This window comes from Chaetomium fimeti (genome assembly GCF_033439085.1).
Source record: "Chaetomium fimeti strain CBS 168.71 chromosome Unknown B0H64scaffold_2, whole genome shotgun sequence".
Taxonomy (NCBI): domain Eukaryota; kingdom Fungi; phylum Ascomycota; class Sordariomycetes; order Sordariales; family Chaetomiaceae; genus Chaetomium; species Chaetomium fimeti.
In genome coordinates, this window is record NW_026944330.1 from 3219671 (window position 1) to 3233928 (window position 14258).

General features: G+C 57.7%; 6 protein-coding genes across 6 annotated transcripts; 4 read left to right on the forward strand and 2 right to left on the reverse strand.

Moving 5' to 3' along the window:
- Window positions 1-761: 761 nt before the first annotated feature.
- Window positions 762-1666, reverse strand: B0H64DRAFT_415554 (V-ATPase proteolipid subunit C-like domain-containing protein; the record flags this gene model as incomplete). The annotated part of the gene is made up of 5 exons (XM_062805105.1): window positions 762-826; window positions 875-1138; window positions 1207-1336; window positions 1483-1486; window positions 1653-1666. The coding sequence occupies 5 exons, from the start codon at window positions 1664-1666 to the stop codon at window positions 762-764; spliced, it is 477 nt and encodes a 158-aa protein (XP_062662686.1).
- A 301-nt stretch (window positions 1667-1967) lies between these two features.
- On the forward strand, window positions 1968-2922 carry B0H64DRAFT_387529 (50S ribosomal protein L30e-like protein). The gene is made up of 4 exons (XM_062803215.1): window positions 1968-2300; window positions 2356-2372; window positions 2430-2538; window positions 2591-2922. The coding sequence occupies exons 1-4, from the start codon at window positions 2181-2183 to the stop codon at window positions 2732-2734; spliced, it is 390 nt and encodes a 129-aa protein (XP_062662687.1). The 5' UTR covers window positions 1968-2180; the 3' UTR covers window positions 2735-2922.
- Window positions 2923-3170: 248 nt separating this feature from the next.
- Window positions 3171-6503, forward strand: B0H64DRAFT_454895 (SAC1 family phosphatidylinositol-3-phosphatase; the record flags this gene model as incomplete). Its single annotated transcript, XM_062807287.1, is given in 4 exon segments — window positions 3171-3525; window positions 3639-3929; window positions 3946-5539; window positions 5594-6503. The coding sequence occupies 4 exon segments, from the start codon at window positions 3300-3302 to the stop codon at window positions 6501-6503; spliced, it is 3021 nt and encodes a 1006-aa protein (XP_062662688.1). The 5' UTR covers window positions 3171-3299.
- Window positions 6504-6571: 68 nt separating this feature from the next.
- Window positions 6572-7744, reverse strand: B0H64DRAFT_317450 (uncharacterized protein; the record flags this gene model as incomplete). The annotated part of the gene is made up of 1 exon (XM_062800333.1): window positions 6572-7744. The coding sequence occupies one exon, from the start codon at window positions 7742-7744 to the stop codon at window positions 6572-6574; it is 1173 nt and encodes a 390-aa protein (XP_062662689.1).
- A 1449-nt stretch (window positions 7745-9193) lies between these two features.
- B0H64DRAFT_415558 (Transketolase, thiamine diphosphate binding domain-containing protein) lies at window positions 9194-11535 on the forward strand (the record flags this gene model as incomplete). Its single annotated transcript, XM_062805106.1, has 6 exons — window positions 9194-9223; window positions 9283-9329; window positions 9400-9495; window positions 9558-9642; window positions 9701-11380; window positions 11419-11535. 6 exons carry the CDS (start codon window positions 9194-9196, stop codon window positions 11533-11535), a joined length of 2055 nt encoding a protein of 684 aa, XP_062662690.1.
- Window positions 11536-11885: 350 nt separating this feature from the next.
- Window positions 11886-14256, forward strand: B0H64DRAFT_93640 (uncharacterized protein). Its single transcript, XM_062808994.1, has 4 exons — window positions 11886-12127; window positions 12191-12751; window positions 12815-14162; window positions 14218-14256. The coding sequence occupies exons 1-3, from the start codon at window positions 12077-12079 to the stop codon at window positions 14021-14023; spliced, it is 1821 nt and encodes a 606-aa protein (XP_062662691.1). The 5' UTR covers window positions 11886-12076; the 3' UTR covers window positions 14024-14162; window positions 14218-14256.
- Window positions 14257-14258: the final 2 nt, after the last annotated feature.

A 14258-nucleotide genomic window follows, 5' to 3' on the forward strand; every position in this document is an offset into this window, starting at 1 on the left:
CTTTTTGCTTGATTTCTTGCTTTCCTTTCGAGTTCGGCTTTTTTTGGCCAGAGGGTAGAAGGATAAGACATGTTCTTGCTCCTGCTCCTGAACTGACACCGGACCAGCCTTAGTTAGATGATGCGATAGTTTCCTTTTTCCGATGTTGTCAGGCCATCATCGCTCCCATCATTGCTTTTTGTTTACACCCATGTTCTCCCCTCCATGAACAGCCACGCCACGCTGGCAGCAGCGCTGAGGATCGCAATGAAGCCCGATCCGCTGCTATGCTCCTAACGTCACATGATGGTCACAGTCGGTTGAGTGAGCCACGGCAAGGGCTTCCTCAGACAAGAACTGGTAATAGCCAAGCAACAAGACCACGTACCACCATCGCGACCATAGCCGGTTATGCCCAAAGTTCAGATGAAAAGACGCGAAATGCAGCAACTATTGACAAACTAGACTACAATCTCGCCCATCATCCGTCTATGATGAGAAACCGAAACCCAGAGCGATGCGCAAGCCGAAAGTGACAATAGTACAGGTACGTCCCGCGAAGCCATTAACCAACCCTGCCCGAGATGCGCCGCTTGCTCAACCCCATAACTGCCCCCTCACCCCGACCCTATACCAACCCCAACGTCGAACCCCCCCTTTCGCGCCTGGCCCTATGCAGATAGGATCGCGATTGTGTTGTGATAGTCCACGTGGGAGTCTGGGCTGTGGATAGTTACAGCTTGTCCGCCCATCCTCCATCCGCGTCTATATGAGCGCGCTTATTAACACGAGATGTTAAGCGTAGCCTTGGAGTTCATGAGCAGCGCGACAATCAGGCCGTAGAGACCTAGGCTGTGTTAGCGGAGTCCGACACCCTAAAATCATGACAACTTACCCAAAACTTCGGCGAAAATGAGAATCAGAATCATGCCGACGAACAGCCTAGGCTGCTGCGCCGTGCCGCGCACACCAGCATCACCAACAATGCCGATCGCGAAACCGGCAGCCATACCCGCAAGACCGACGGCGAGACCGGCGCCGAGCTGGATGAAGCCGGTGTAGAGCGCATAGTTGTCTTGTGTGAGGGCGTCGGAAATCAGGACCGAGACGACCAGACCGTAGATACCGATAATACCCGCCATAATGACGGGGACAATGTCTGGAGCGGCGTGTTAGCAATCTTTGTTCCCGGATGCTCTTCGCGCCATTGCGCCGCGGTAAACGCACTCTTGACGATGAGATCAGGGCGCAGAACACCCATGGCGGCGATGCCGACACCCGACTTGGCTGTGCCGTACGAGGCACCCAGGCAGGTGAAGACGATAGCTGCGGTGCAGCCCATGGCACCGAAAAAGGGCTGTTGTCATGTCAGTACGAGAACGTTTGTGGGTGTATTGTGGGTCGGATTCCGAGCGATCGGATCGCCGTTGGTTGGAGGCAGCCGAAGTTGTCACCGCCGGCAAGCTGACGGTCCAACGCGGAGGGTGCACTAACCGCGTAAACAGGGCTGCGGAAAAGGCATTGTTAGCGATAGATCCATTGAGCCATTGAAGCGCGCGTAGGCGCCATTGTAGCGTGATACTGCAGAAATGCAGGCTCGGTTGTTGGCTGTTGGGAGTAGGAAGAGCTCGGCTTGTTTTGAGGGGAAGACGCCGGCTTGGGGAGCGGCTTACCAGAGGTCCGACATTGTGAAAGTTTGAGCGCGCGCTGTAGCGGGGGAACTAAAGGTAAGTAATTGGGGGCTCGAGGGCGATGAGGGCAATTGCGCGATGTGTTGTGCGTTGGGAGTCGAAGCTCTGTTGGGTGGATGTCGGGAAGATGGTTGACAGTTCGAGGTTGGAGGTCGGTGTTTCCAGGTTGCAGGTTGCAGGTTGGCGCAGGTTGGTGCAGGTTGTTGGTTGGCTGTGCCTCAGGAGCTTTGCTCGGCGGCATCCAGCATCCACCTCAGCCACCTTCAATTAGGTAATCCGGATGCCGGTTGAACCAAAGTCCATTCTGCCGCACATGACCGCCCAAAGTTTCCGTCAAGCTGGGGCCTGTTTTTGCTGCCAGCGCTGGCAATCCATCTTTTTTCGTCGTACCTCGCGATCGCAATTTCTCACGGCATCCCACTCCACCCCAGGGCGAGCAAACGCAGTGAACCCTGGTGACAAGATAATTCCTACCGAACTCTCAACCTTTCAATTCTGATCGACGTCAAGATGTCTGCTGCTCAAAACGAGTCTGCCGCCTGGCCCAAGGCCGAGGACCCCGCGCTGGTCCAGGAACTGCTCGACTGTGTTCAGCAGGCTAGCCACTACCGCCAGCTCAAGAAGGGCGCTGTAAGAAAAGCCCACCAATCAATTTTAGCTAGGATAATCACTAACTCGGTTCCAGAACGAAGCGACCAAGTCGTATGTCCACCCTTTCCTCGAGTACGATGCGATATTGATTGACTGACGGGTATTCAGGATTAACCGCGGCACGAGCGAGCTCGTTATTCTCGCCGCTGATACCCAGCCGCTGAGCATTGTGCTCCACATCCCGCTCATCGGCGAGGAGAAGAACGTTCCCTATGTGGTACGTAACCTCGCTGCACGTAACGAGTTGTGAGAAGCTAACATGCCCGCAGTACGTCCCTAGCAAGGTCGCCCTCGGCCGCGCCTGTGGTGTTTCGCGTGCCGTCATCGCGGTCTCCCTCACGTCGAACGAGGCCTCGGACCTCAACTCGAAGATCCGCGCCCTGCGCGACAAGGTCGAGCGCCTGGCTATGTAAAGAATTTTTGGGTTGAGAGAAGGCCGTTGTGGAGGTTGGATTGGACTAGATGGCCGACATGCCGGGACGGTGAAACGCTTGAGCATGTCTGGTACTCGGCTGGCTGCACAGAGCAGGATTTGGATCGGCACCAACCCGCTGTAGTCTAGCAAGTTCGTTTAGGGAAAATACACCTCGAGTTCTCCCGACCTCTCCATTCTCGATTCAGGGTTGGGGTTGCAATTTGCAACACGCCTTTCTTTCCTCGATTTCCATTTGCTTGGCAATCTGACGTGGGGGCCTGCAGGATGGGTCGAAAACCCCACATCCCCAGACATCATCGGTGCCAGGTCAGGTCCCAAGTCGAGGGCCAGGTAGACCCGGCAATGTAGCCCGCTCGAGGTCTTATTAATAACCGGCGCTTTCTCCCAAGACAGACTTTCCTTGGTTTATACACGCTTATTTTATCTTATTCTACGTCAAATAGTTAGACCCCTCAACCCACAGAACAAACCAAGCACATTACCATTCCTGCTCAATAGTGACTTTTGGGCATGGTTTAGACCACTTACACAAACCATTCGCCATGCCGGGCCTGGCGCGCAAAGTAATCATCTGCGCCGCGGTCGACGGGCTGGTGCTGCACCCGCTCAACTCGCGCAGCAAAGACCAACAGCAGCAGCGATCCGCCGCCCTCCCCCCAATCCGCATCAAGTACGGCGACGCCTCCATCTCCCCCGCCCCGCGGGACTCGGCGCCCGATCCAGCCTCGCTCCCGCCAAACTCCTCCTTCGAGGCCTTCGGGATCGTCGGTAAGCCACCACCCACTCGAACCCTCGAGCTCCCTCCCCAGTAACAAACAAACAACCCCTTCCCCGAAAACAAAACCATCCACTAACCACCCCCTCTCCTCCGCCAACCGCAGGCCTCGTAACCGTCTTCCACTACAGCTACCTCATCTCCATCACCCGCCGCCAGCAGGTCGCTTCCGTGCGCGGCCTGCCCGTCTACGTCGTCACCGAGGTCGCCCTCACCCCCTGCACGTCGCAGCAGGACGCCGCCCAGGCCATCGCCGCGACTGCGGCCGCCCAGGTGCGAGGGAGGAGGGAGGAGGATAATAAGAGTGGTGGTGGTGGTGGTGGTGGTAGTGAGGAGGAGCTGTCAACTGCTGGTGCGAGCGGGGATGAGACCGGGCCGGAAACGGGGGGTGGTGGTGGTGGTGGGGGGGGGAGTGAGTGGTCGGGGGAGTGATGAGGTTGGGGATGATGGGGAGGTGTTGAGTGAGTCGGAGGCGGCGACGGCGGCGGCGGTTGCTTCGGGGAGGCGGAGCAGCGTTGCGCAGGATGTCATTGGGCGGAAGGGGAGTTATGGGCGGTTTGCCCAGCGGTGGTTCAGTCGGTCTGGGTGGGCGGCGGGTCAGAAGCGGTCGATGGGGCTGAGCGCGGATGATGGGCCGGCTGGTCGTGGTGGTGGTGGTGGTGGTGGGAATAATGGGAGGGAGGGTAAAGGGGCGGTGCCGACCAAGTTCGGCGTTACTGCCGACGCCGACGCCGACGGTACCGCGGCTGCGATTAGCCTGCTGCCGAAGCTGTTGAGGACGAGTCAAATCTTGTTTGGATCGAGCAAGACGTTCTACTTCGCCTACGACCAGGATATCACGCGGAGTATGGCGAACCCGAAGGTGCCCGAGACGCCGCTGGTGCCGTTGCATGAGCATGTCGAGCCTGCCTATTTTTGGAATCAGAACATCATGCAGCCGTTCATCGATGCCGGGGTAGACAGCCTCGCTCTGCCCCTGATGCAGGGCTTCGTGGGGCAGAGGACGTTTCTCGTGGATAGTCACCCTCCGCAAGACGATGGCGCTCATAAGGATTCTGTCGAGCTTAGCGACTTCGCTTCGTCCAGAGCTGCGTCGCCAACACCACCAGAAAAGGCTACAGCTGATAGGAGGCCGACGGAGAAGGAATTCGATATCACGGTCATCTCGCGCCGTTCCGTCAAACGCGCCGGGCTTCGGTATCTCCGCCGCGGGATCGACGAGGAGGGTAACGTCGCCAACTCGGTCGAGTCGGAGCAGCTTCTCGCGCCGGCGGATGCGGCGTGGGATCCTAAGGCCAAGGTGTTCTCGTTCGTACAGACAAGAGGGAGCATTCCGTTGTTCTTTACACAGTCGCCGTATTCGCTCAAGCCAGTGCCAGTCATGCAGCATTCGGTGGACTCCAACTTTGCGGCACTAAAGAAGCATTTCACGGGCCTGGGTAAGCGGTATGGTTCGGTGCAGGCCGTCAACCTAGTCGAGAAGCGCGGCGTTGAGGCGCCGTTGGCTGAGTTGTACGAGAAGAGCATACAGCGGTTCAACGATGAGGCTCAAACGGAGGCGGACAAGGTCAAATTTGAGTGGTTCGATTTCCATGCCGTCTGCCGCGGCATGAAGTTTGAGAATGTCTCCTTTCTCTTGCAGATCCTCGGCGGCCAGTTGGAGAATTTCGGGAGCTCTGTCTCTGTGAACGACCGCTTAGAGGCTCGGCAGAAAGGCGTGCTGCGGACAAACTGCATGGACTGTCTCGACCGGACCAACGTTTGCCAGAGCTCGTTTGCCAAGCACATGCTCGACTTGCAACTCAGGGAACAGGGCTTTGACATGGGTGTGCAGGCAGACCAGGAGAATGCCTGGTTCAATACCCTCTGGGCTGATAACGGCGATGCCATCTCCAAGCAGTACGCTTCCACGGGCGCGATGAAGGGTGACTACACGCGGACGAGAAAGAGGGATTACCGCGGCGCGCTAACTGACGCCGGGTTGTCCTTGACTCGGTTGTTCAATGGGTACGCTGTTGCTGGATGATTCTTGAAAATTGAACTTTTGCTAACGGCTGCCAGCATGTTTAACGATTTCTTCCTCCAAGCTAGCATCGACTTCCTCCTCGGCAACGTCACCTCCCTCGTGTTCGAGGAGTTCGAAGCCACCATGATGACCAAGGACCCGGCTGTATCAATGCAGAACATGCGCCAGCAAGCCATCGAGCTCTGCCAAAAGCGGGTCGTTGCTGACGAGGATGAGGAGTTCGTTGGCGGCTGGGCGATGCTCACACCGAACGTGTCCGACACGGTGCGGAGTGCTTCCTTGGAGGAGGCCGTCCTTCTCCTAACCGATGTGGCGCTCTATCTCTGCCGGTTCGACTGGACTCTGGACAAGGTATCCTCCTTCGAGCGTGTTGATCTGGCCCACATCCAGAAAATCAAGTTCGGCACCTACATCACGTCAACCATTTCCCCCGCCCAGCTCGACGATATGCGCAACGTTGGTTTGGTGGTTGAGTACAAGCCTGGGCTAACCGACATCACCCGCGTCAACACACGCTCGTTGTCCTCTGTCTCTGGCGCGCCCAAAACCCAGGGACCCGAGGAAACTGACAAGCAAGACGCTGAATCCGCGCCCCCAGCCTTAGGCATTGCCGGGTTTCTCACCCGCCGCCCGCAGACGGCAGCACCACGGAAGATTGCTCTGAAGGCACTGCATAGCCAGACATCTGCCGCTGATCCCATGGCGAAAAACAAGCAGGCCGATCCAGGGGCCATCACCCGACTGACGGAGATCCAACAGGTGGTGCTAATTGCGGCCGAAATCGAGAGGCTTGCAATCCAAAACCAGCCGCGGTTGGCGAGCAAGAATACTGAGGAGACCAGCCTCATCGAGAAGGGTGATATCATCTCCTTGGCGGAAGCGAAGAAAAATACCACCCTTCTGGAACAGCTGGGACATTCGATCAAGAAGTTGGTGTGGGCATAGCCACGAGTCGGTTCATTGGGGGGTTGGCTGAAGTGATAGCTCGCTTGTTGTATATACCGGTCTCTCCCTCAAACCGAGATAACAGACTCTTGGTCATCCTCCTGCTGCTGGGACGCATCCTCTGCCCTGTAAAGGTGCATCTGATACCGCATGTTCTCGAGCGCGACTGGGTAATCCAACCCTTCACTCGCTAGGCGGAACCAAACTGATTCATGGGACTCAATCTTGACCCACCGGCGCCCGTTGACGTTCTCGGGCTTGGTGCGAAGCAGAATCTCGTCCAGCAGCCAGTGCATCGGGTATCGTTTCGCTTCCTTGCCAACGGTGGTCTCGGAGTAGCTGCCGGGACTGTCGACGACCAGTAGCAGAGAGCCGAGCGGGATTGTAGTGGTGAGGTTGAGTAGGAAGGTAGTGGGCTTGCCGATGCCGCTTGTTGTGAAGAGCTCGTTGAGGGTGAAGAGGATCGTAACGAGGAGAGGAGTGGTGCCAAGGAGGGAAGGAAAGCTATCTTTGTCGAATGTGAGGACATCTTGTTGGCGGAAGGTTGTCGTGAGGCGCGAGGGGGGGACCATGGCGGCGTTGGAGAGTTTGACCGCTTCACTGGCGTATTTGGAAACCGGGGGAGGGGTGGTAAGGGCTGTGGTGAGTTTGGCGACGATGGTTTCCCAGGGGCCAGAGTCGAGGAGGGTTATGGAGCCTGATAGTGGTGAAGGGTTCTGGTTGACGAATGCTCCGAGGGCGACGAGTTCGGCCGCGCCGCCACCGACGGAGAGAATCCTGAGATTTTGTGGTTTTTGTGTGTCGGTCGTCGATTCCGTCTCTGTCTCATCACCATCTGATAGCGGTTCAAGATGCTCCTTTATCCTTTCCAACACAGAGGCATAACACAAAGCTCTAGTCGGGCTCCATCGTGCCGCATACACTTCCAAGTGCTCTGGATCACCAAAGGCCCTCGCAAAATCTCGATCATAGAGGGCTTGTTTCACTGATTGCAAGGTGGTGGTGAGGGTTGATGATGTGAGAGCCTCGCTAAACGCATGGCGGAAGATGTCTAGAACACGCTGCTGTTGTTTTTGGTCATTGTCCGACAAGGCCGGCTTGTTGTCTAGCTCATCCTGCGCCTCATTATCCTTGGCCAAGGCAGAAGCAGCTTGCTTCCTTTTTTGCTGGTTTTTCTTGATTGTAGCGTAGTCGTTAACCTTGGGTTTTGGCCGAAAGGAGGCCTTCTTTTTGCCAACCATTTTTGTGTTTGTTTTGTTTGGATATTGCTTGTTTCGGTTCTGAGCTCTTCAGCCTCATCTCAAGGTGGAGGTTCAAAAAATCGTAAATCTGGAATTAGGCTGAATTCAAGTTCGTGTGGTGGAACGAGGCCGATGTTGAGCTGCAAACCCCACCCTCATCGAAAATTTGGTGTCTCGAGTTTCGCTTCGAGAATTCTCTCAGAAATGACCCTAACCCTTGCCATATTCAGCAGCGTTCATCTCAAGTTCACGAACAAACAACACTTCTTTGCCAGCCAGGCCCGTCCCAAAACATTATTATTGAGCAAAGCGGGAATTTCAGCGCCGTAACCGGCCATGCCAGTCTTCCATGACACAAGGCCATCCTGGAGGCAAAAGCTTGTAGCCAATGGCGCTCCCTGTCTCCAACATATGGCGCGGGAGTGCCTCTGTGCCCCCGCCATCCATGAAACTCGTTCCGTCAGCGGCAGGCAAAGGTTCGCATCAAACCTCGCTTTGCCGTTGGGCTGCAAAGATCTCGAGAGCGGCGTGTCGAACTTCATCGGGAACCCCCAACCCCTCATGCTACGGCTTGGCAACCGAGGAAAAGCCCGCACTGATAGGTGACCCCAAGTTGATAGCTTCACCGCGGAGATGGGGCGCTGAGTGAGCGAATCTCCGTTGACATGATGCTTGGTCAACTCTCACGTATTGATTGGTGCTGTTCGTTGTCATGGGCCGTGGCAACATACTTCCCGGATGTGCCGTTCGCCAACTGTTTCACCTCCAGGCCTCCCCATTCCTGCGGTCCCTGCAGATATGTAAGAATTTTACAAGCCTTAATAAACCCGCTCTTTGTGGCACAGTGATGGAGCAAGCATCGCATCCGGGGATCGGCTCTTGGGCAACGTCACTCAGTCTTCGACGTCAGGATGCCCCGCTGTACTCCGGTGATAGGAAAACAGATTACCATCATTGGAGGCAGGGGCAAAACAGAGCGAGAGCACTGGCCATACGGGGTGGGCATGAACCGGTCAAGCTCAGCCCGAGTCTCGATAACTCCACCGTGGCATTCATCCGGGCGAACCAGAAGCCTCACGGCAGCTCGTTGCTTCCCAGCGCTGGGCGTGGGCTTACCCCACCTGCCTGATCCATGAGGGTGTCGATACCCCCAAACACGGCGGCAGGGCGGGTTCCTGGGACACCACATACATAAAACTAACACCCCACCTTCCTCCGTCTCCCACCTTCTCCCCTTCGCATCCTCTCCAAAGACTCTGCCACAGCAGTGAATTTGACCCTTTCGTACGCTTGATTAATCTAGAATCCGCGAAGATGGGTTACTCCGACGTCGACAACCTCGCGATCAACACGATCCGCGTGTTGGCGGTAAGTTACTGCCCCTCCCAACAAAAAAAGAACCCCGCCCCCGCCAAACGGCGCGTCTCGCTGCCCCACCATTGAGCGAAGATGAGGGCTGTTTTCTCGGGTTCACGACGTGTCGTACGGTGATAATATTGTTAAAATGAGCAGTCACTCACAAGTTATTTTCTCTCCAGGCCGATGCGACCGCCCACGCCAACTCGGGTCACCCGGGTGCCCCAATGTAAGCTCCTCGACAGCAGTAATTGGCCTGGCCGCCGATTCCGGACCAGAAACCGCTAACGCAAAACCAGGGGCATGGCGCCCATTGCCCACGTCCTCTTCAACCGTTTCATGCGGTTCAACCCCAAGAACCCCGAGTGGCTCAACCGGGATCGCTTTGTCCTCTCGTAAGTCGCATAGGTTCGGCTGTCTTCGGGGATGGGATTGGCTCACACAACTACCCTCTTAGCAACGGGCACGGCTGCATGCTCCAGTATGCTCTCCTCCACCTCTACGGCTATGCCGTCTCTATGGATGACCTGAAGGCTTTCCGGGTAAGTTCTCGCAGTTACCTGCATTCAGGCGCGCCATGTTCTCTAACATGACCACAAGACTGTCGACAGCATCACCCCCGGCCACCCTGAGGCGCACGACACCCCCGGCGTGGAAGTCACCACCGGCCCGCTCGGCCAGGGTATCAGCAATGCCGTTGGTCTTGCTATGGCCCAGGCGCACACCGCTGCCGTCTTCAACAAGCCGGGTTTTGACCTGGTTGACAACTACACGTACTGCTTCCTCGGTGACGGCTGCTTGATGGAGGGTGTCTCGTCCGAGGCCTGCTCGCTGGCCGGCCATCTCCAGCTTGGCAACCTGATTGCCGTCTGGGACGACAACAAGATCACCATCGATGGTGACACCAACCAGGCTTTCACCGAGGACGTTGTGAAGCGGTACGAGTCGTACGGCTGGCAGGTCCTGACGGTCGAGAACGGCGACAGCGATCTCGCCGGCATGGAGGCCGCCCTCAAGAAGGCCCAGGAGGTCAAGGACAAGCCCACCCTCATCCAGCTCAAGACCATCATTGGTTTTGGTTCGAAGAACCAGGGCACCCACGGCGTCCACGGCTCTCCCCTCAAGGCCGACGACATCAAGCAGCTGAAGGAGAAGTTCGGCTTCAACCCCGAGCAGAGCTTCGTCGTGCCCCAGGAGGTTTACGACCACTGCAACAAGGCGGTCACCTCCGGTGCCGCCCACGAGGAGGAGTGGAACAAGCTGTTCGCCAAGTACGCCGAGCAGTACAAGGCTGAGCACGCCGACCTGGCCCGCCGTCTGAAGGGCGAACTTCCGGAGGGCTGGGAGAAGCACCTCCCCACCTACACCCCTGCCGACGCTGCTGTTGCGTCCAGGAAGCTCTCCGAGACTGTCATCAACAAGATCTTTGACGCCATCCCCGAGCTTGTCGGCGGTTCCGCTGACTTGACTGGCTCCAACCTGACCCGGTGGAAGGGAGCCATTGACTACCAGCCCCCCTCGACTGGCCTCGGCACCTACGCCGGCCGGTATATCCGCTTCGGTGTGCGCGAGCACGGCATGGGCGCCATCATGAATGGTATGGCCGCCTACGGTACCATCATCCCCTATGGCGGTACTTTCCTCAACTTCGTCTCATACGCTGCCGGTGCTGTCCGTCTTTCTTCTCTCTCCCGGGTGCGCGTCATGTGGATTGCGACACACGACTCGATCGGTCTCGGCGAGGACGGCCCTACTCACCAGCCTATTGAGACCCTTGCCCACTTCCGTGCCCTGCCCAACTGCATGGTCTGGCGCCCGGCGGACGGCAACGAGACCAGCGCTGCTTACTACGTCTCTCTCGTTTCCAAGCACACTCCCAGCGTTATGGCGTTCTCGCGCCAGAACCTGCCGCAGCTCGAGGGCTCTGTCATTGACAAGGCTATCAAGGGCGGCTACGTCCTCCATGAGCAGGAGGGTGCTGACGTCACCCTGGTGTCGACTGGTTCCGAGGTGTGCATCTGCATTGACGCCGTCAAGGAGCTGGCCGAGAAGCACAACATCAAGGCCCGTGTTGTCTCGATGCCCTGCTTCGAGGTGTTCGACACCCAGTCCAAGGAGTACCGCCTCAGCGTTCTCCCTGACGGCATCCCGTCGCTGTCCGTTGAGGTCATGAGCACCATGGGCTGGGAGAGGTACACTCACGAGCAGTTTGGCCTCAACCGTTTCGGTGCCTCGGGCGCCTACAAGGATGTGTACAAGGCAAGTTGTTCCGGCCCTTTTGTTCTATCGCTCCATGCTAACGTCTCTGCGTCCAACAGAAGTTCGAGTTCACCCCTGAGGGCATTGCCAAGCGGGCGGTCGCTACCGTCAACTTCTGGAAGGATGTGCCCAACATCCGCTCGCCCATCAACCGTGCGTTCCAGCAGATCCTCTAAACGGAGCGTGATAATGATAAGGGCGAGGTAATGAACGGCGGAAAACAAGTCGGGGAGATAACTAGCGATAGACCACTGCCTTAGGAAGGAGCTGAGGAAGGAGGATGCCCGATACACGGAGCCATGAAAAGAGCTATGTCTTGTGCTGTCGAAATATGCGGTTATGAACGCCCATTTTATGATCTTGGAAGCAAATAGACTTCTGTGTTACCAATGTCTTGCTTCTGTCTTGCTTCAGTTCCCGTAAAAATGCTGTGCCGTGGTGTGAACACCCCTGTGGCTGCTTAGACAGGGGTTCCGGAAACGCACAGGGCAACCGAGCAGCTGGTGTGGGGGTGTTGGGTATCCCTGTCGTTCCTGCGGCGGGCTTAAGTTGGAGCTGCCACCTCGCATGTGCGACAAGACAAGTTGCATTCCCGGAACAACGACATTGGCACAAGCAAGTCCTCAACTTAACATAGAAGGCCGTACTACATAGACTTGTCTTGCGATTCGTTTGCGATCAAAACCACCCAATTTAGTAAACAACACAACCCCCACCATGGACGAAGACAAGGCCAAGGCCGAGAAGATGGCTGCGGCCAAGAAGAAGGTATTTCCTCACCATCTGTTGGATCGATGTGGTCGCGTACTTAACAGATGTGACAATGGCTAGTTCGATCAAATGCGAAAAGCAAAGGCCAAAAAGGCCGGAGGCGGCAGCAAGAAAGGGGGTGAAGCTGCGAACCCCGCCCCCGCCACCGAAGAGACCCCCTCGTCGCCAGCAACCCCGACTGCCACGGATGCGCCCGAGAAGGACGACAAGGAGGGACAACAGGAGCAGGAAAAGCCGACCGAGGCGTTCCCCTCCGTCCCGGAAGACACCACCGCCGAAGCGGTTTCCACGTCTACTACACCCTCGCTCTCGCAACAATCAAAGGCGCGATCAACCTCGTTTAGGCAGGGGTCTGTCTCCCTCTCTAGCGGCGCGCCGTTATCGCCCGGCGCCGGCACAGGACTGGGATTGTTCAGCCCTGAAGGCGAGACGGCGCCGGACATTTACCGGAAACATGTGTTGCGCATCGAGGAGCTTGAGAAGGAGAACAGGACGCTGGCGAAGGACGCGAAGGATGCGGAGAAGCGATGGCAGAAGGCCGAGGGGGAGTTGGCAGATCTGAGGGAGGGCGAGGGCGAGGGTACCGCTGCTGCGGAAGGGGGAGGCGAGGTGGGAAAGTTGGTAAGTACACGTTGTTTTAGAAGCAAGTCAAAAACCCGGTGACCGACTAACACCGCACAACAGAAAAGCGATCTCGCCGCCCTCCAACGCCAAAACGCCCAGCTCCAAGCCCAGGTCACCCGCCGCCACGGCGCCTCCCCCTCCCTCTCCATGACCGCCCCGCCCGCCACCACCGAGCTCGAAGCCCAACTCCGCAGCAAGTCCGCCACCATCGAAACCATGGAACTCGAGATGTCACGGCTACGTGCCCAAGTCGAGCGGCTCTCCGTCTCAGCATCCACCCCATCGGAGCAAATCACCGCCCTGGAAGAAAAGCTCGCGCGCGCGGAGCAGGCGGCCGGCTTCGCGCAGCGCGAGCTGCACGACGTCAAGGCGGAGCTGGAGCAGGCGTCGAAGAGGGCGGTCAAGGAGGGCTCGTCGCGGGCGTCGGCCGAGACGCAGCTGCGGGCGCTCGAGCAGGCCGCGGCCGACGCGTCCGCCGCCCGCGACGACCTCGCCCGCAAGGCCGAGGCGCTCGAGAAGAAGGCCGCCACCCTGACCACGCTGCACCGCGAGCAGGACGGCCGCGTCCAGGCCCTGCGCCGGGAGAAGGAGCGCGCCGAGAAGGAGGTTGTCGAGGTGCGTGCGAAGTTGGAGAGGGTGGAGGCGGAGAATGTGAGGCTGCGGAAGAAGGATGCGGCCGAGGGTGGCGGGGATGATGAGGGTGTGGATGAGCTCGAGGATGAGGGCCGGCTGAGGCTGGAGCGGAGGGTGCGGGAGCTGGAGGCGGAGAATACGGAGCTGAGGGGCGGGATTTGGCGGGAGAAGAGGCGCGAGATGCAGGTCGGGCCTGATGAGGCTATGGCCGCCGCCGCCGCGGGTGGTGGGGTGGGAGGGAGGTTTGAGACGGTTGATCTGGGTGGTGGTGGTGGTGGTGGTGGCATGGGGTCGCCGCCGAGGAAGGGCGGGGCGGCTGGGTTGGGGGATTTCTTTACCAGTGGGCTGAATGCGCTGACTGGCGCCGGCGCCGGCGCCGGCGGGCCTGGGGGTGCACATGGACAAGGACATGGTTATGGACACGGACATGGGCATGATGAGGGGTTGTTGGAAGATGACGATATGGAGTTTGACGAGGAGGCGTTCCGGCGGGCGCAGGAGGAGGAACAAAAGAAGAGGATTGAGAGGATCAAAGAGATCAAGCGGTCGTTGAAGAACTGGGAGGGGTGGCGGCTGGATTTGGTGGAGAACCGGAGGGGCGGGGGAGAAGGGATTGGAGAGATCTTTGAGGTTTGAGTGCCTGTTAGGGTGGGCGTTGGTGGTTAGAGGTGACTGTGCTCTTAGAAAGAATACCATCTCATTGCGTCCTCTTTGCCGGCTTTGCTTACACTTGCAGCAATCGTTTGTCGACTTAGTTTGCTTTTGTCCACATGTGGTAAGCAAACTCCAATCCAATCTATCGACCTGTCACTGAATATACTGACTGCTAGGACTAGAAAGGATATTTGTGTGCATCAAGCAAGCGCTTTTA

What these genes read in the sequence shown, in the direction of transcription:
- B0H64DRAFT_387529 (XM_062803215.1), top strand. Translation starts at nt 2,181, where the DNA reads ATGTCTGCTGCTCAAAACGAGTCTGCCGCCTGGCCCAAGGCCGAGGAC. An exon ending in AGAAGAACGTTCCCTATGTG is followed by an intron (nt 2,539 to 2,590) that starts GTACGTAACCTC and finishes ACATGCCCGCAG; the next exon opens with TACGTCCCTAGCAAGGTCGC.
- B0H64DRAFT_93640 (XM_062808994.1), top strand. Translation starts at nt 12,077, where the DNA reads ATGGACGAAGACAAGGCCAAGGCCGAGAAGATGGCTGCGGCCAAGAAG. An exon ending in TGGCTGCGGCCAAGAAGAAG is followed by an intron (nt 12,128 to 12,190) that starts GTATTTCCTCAC and finishes GACAATGGCTAG; the next exon opens with TTCGATCAAATGCGAAAAGC. An exon ending in GAGGCGAGGTGGGAAAGTTG is followed by an intron (nt 12,752 to 12,814) that starts GTAAGTACACGT and finishes ACCGCACAACAG; the next exon opens with AAAAGCGATCTCGCCGCCCT.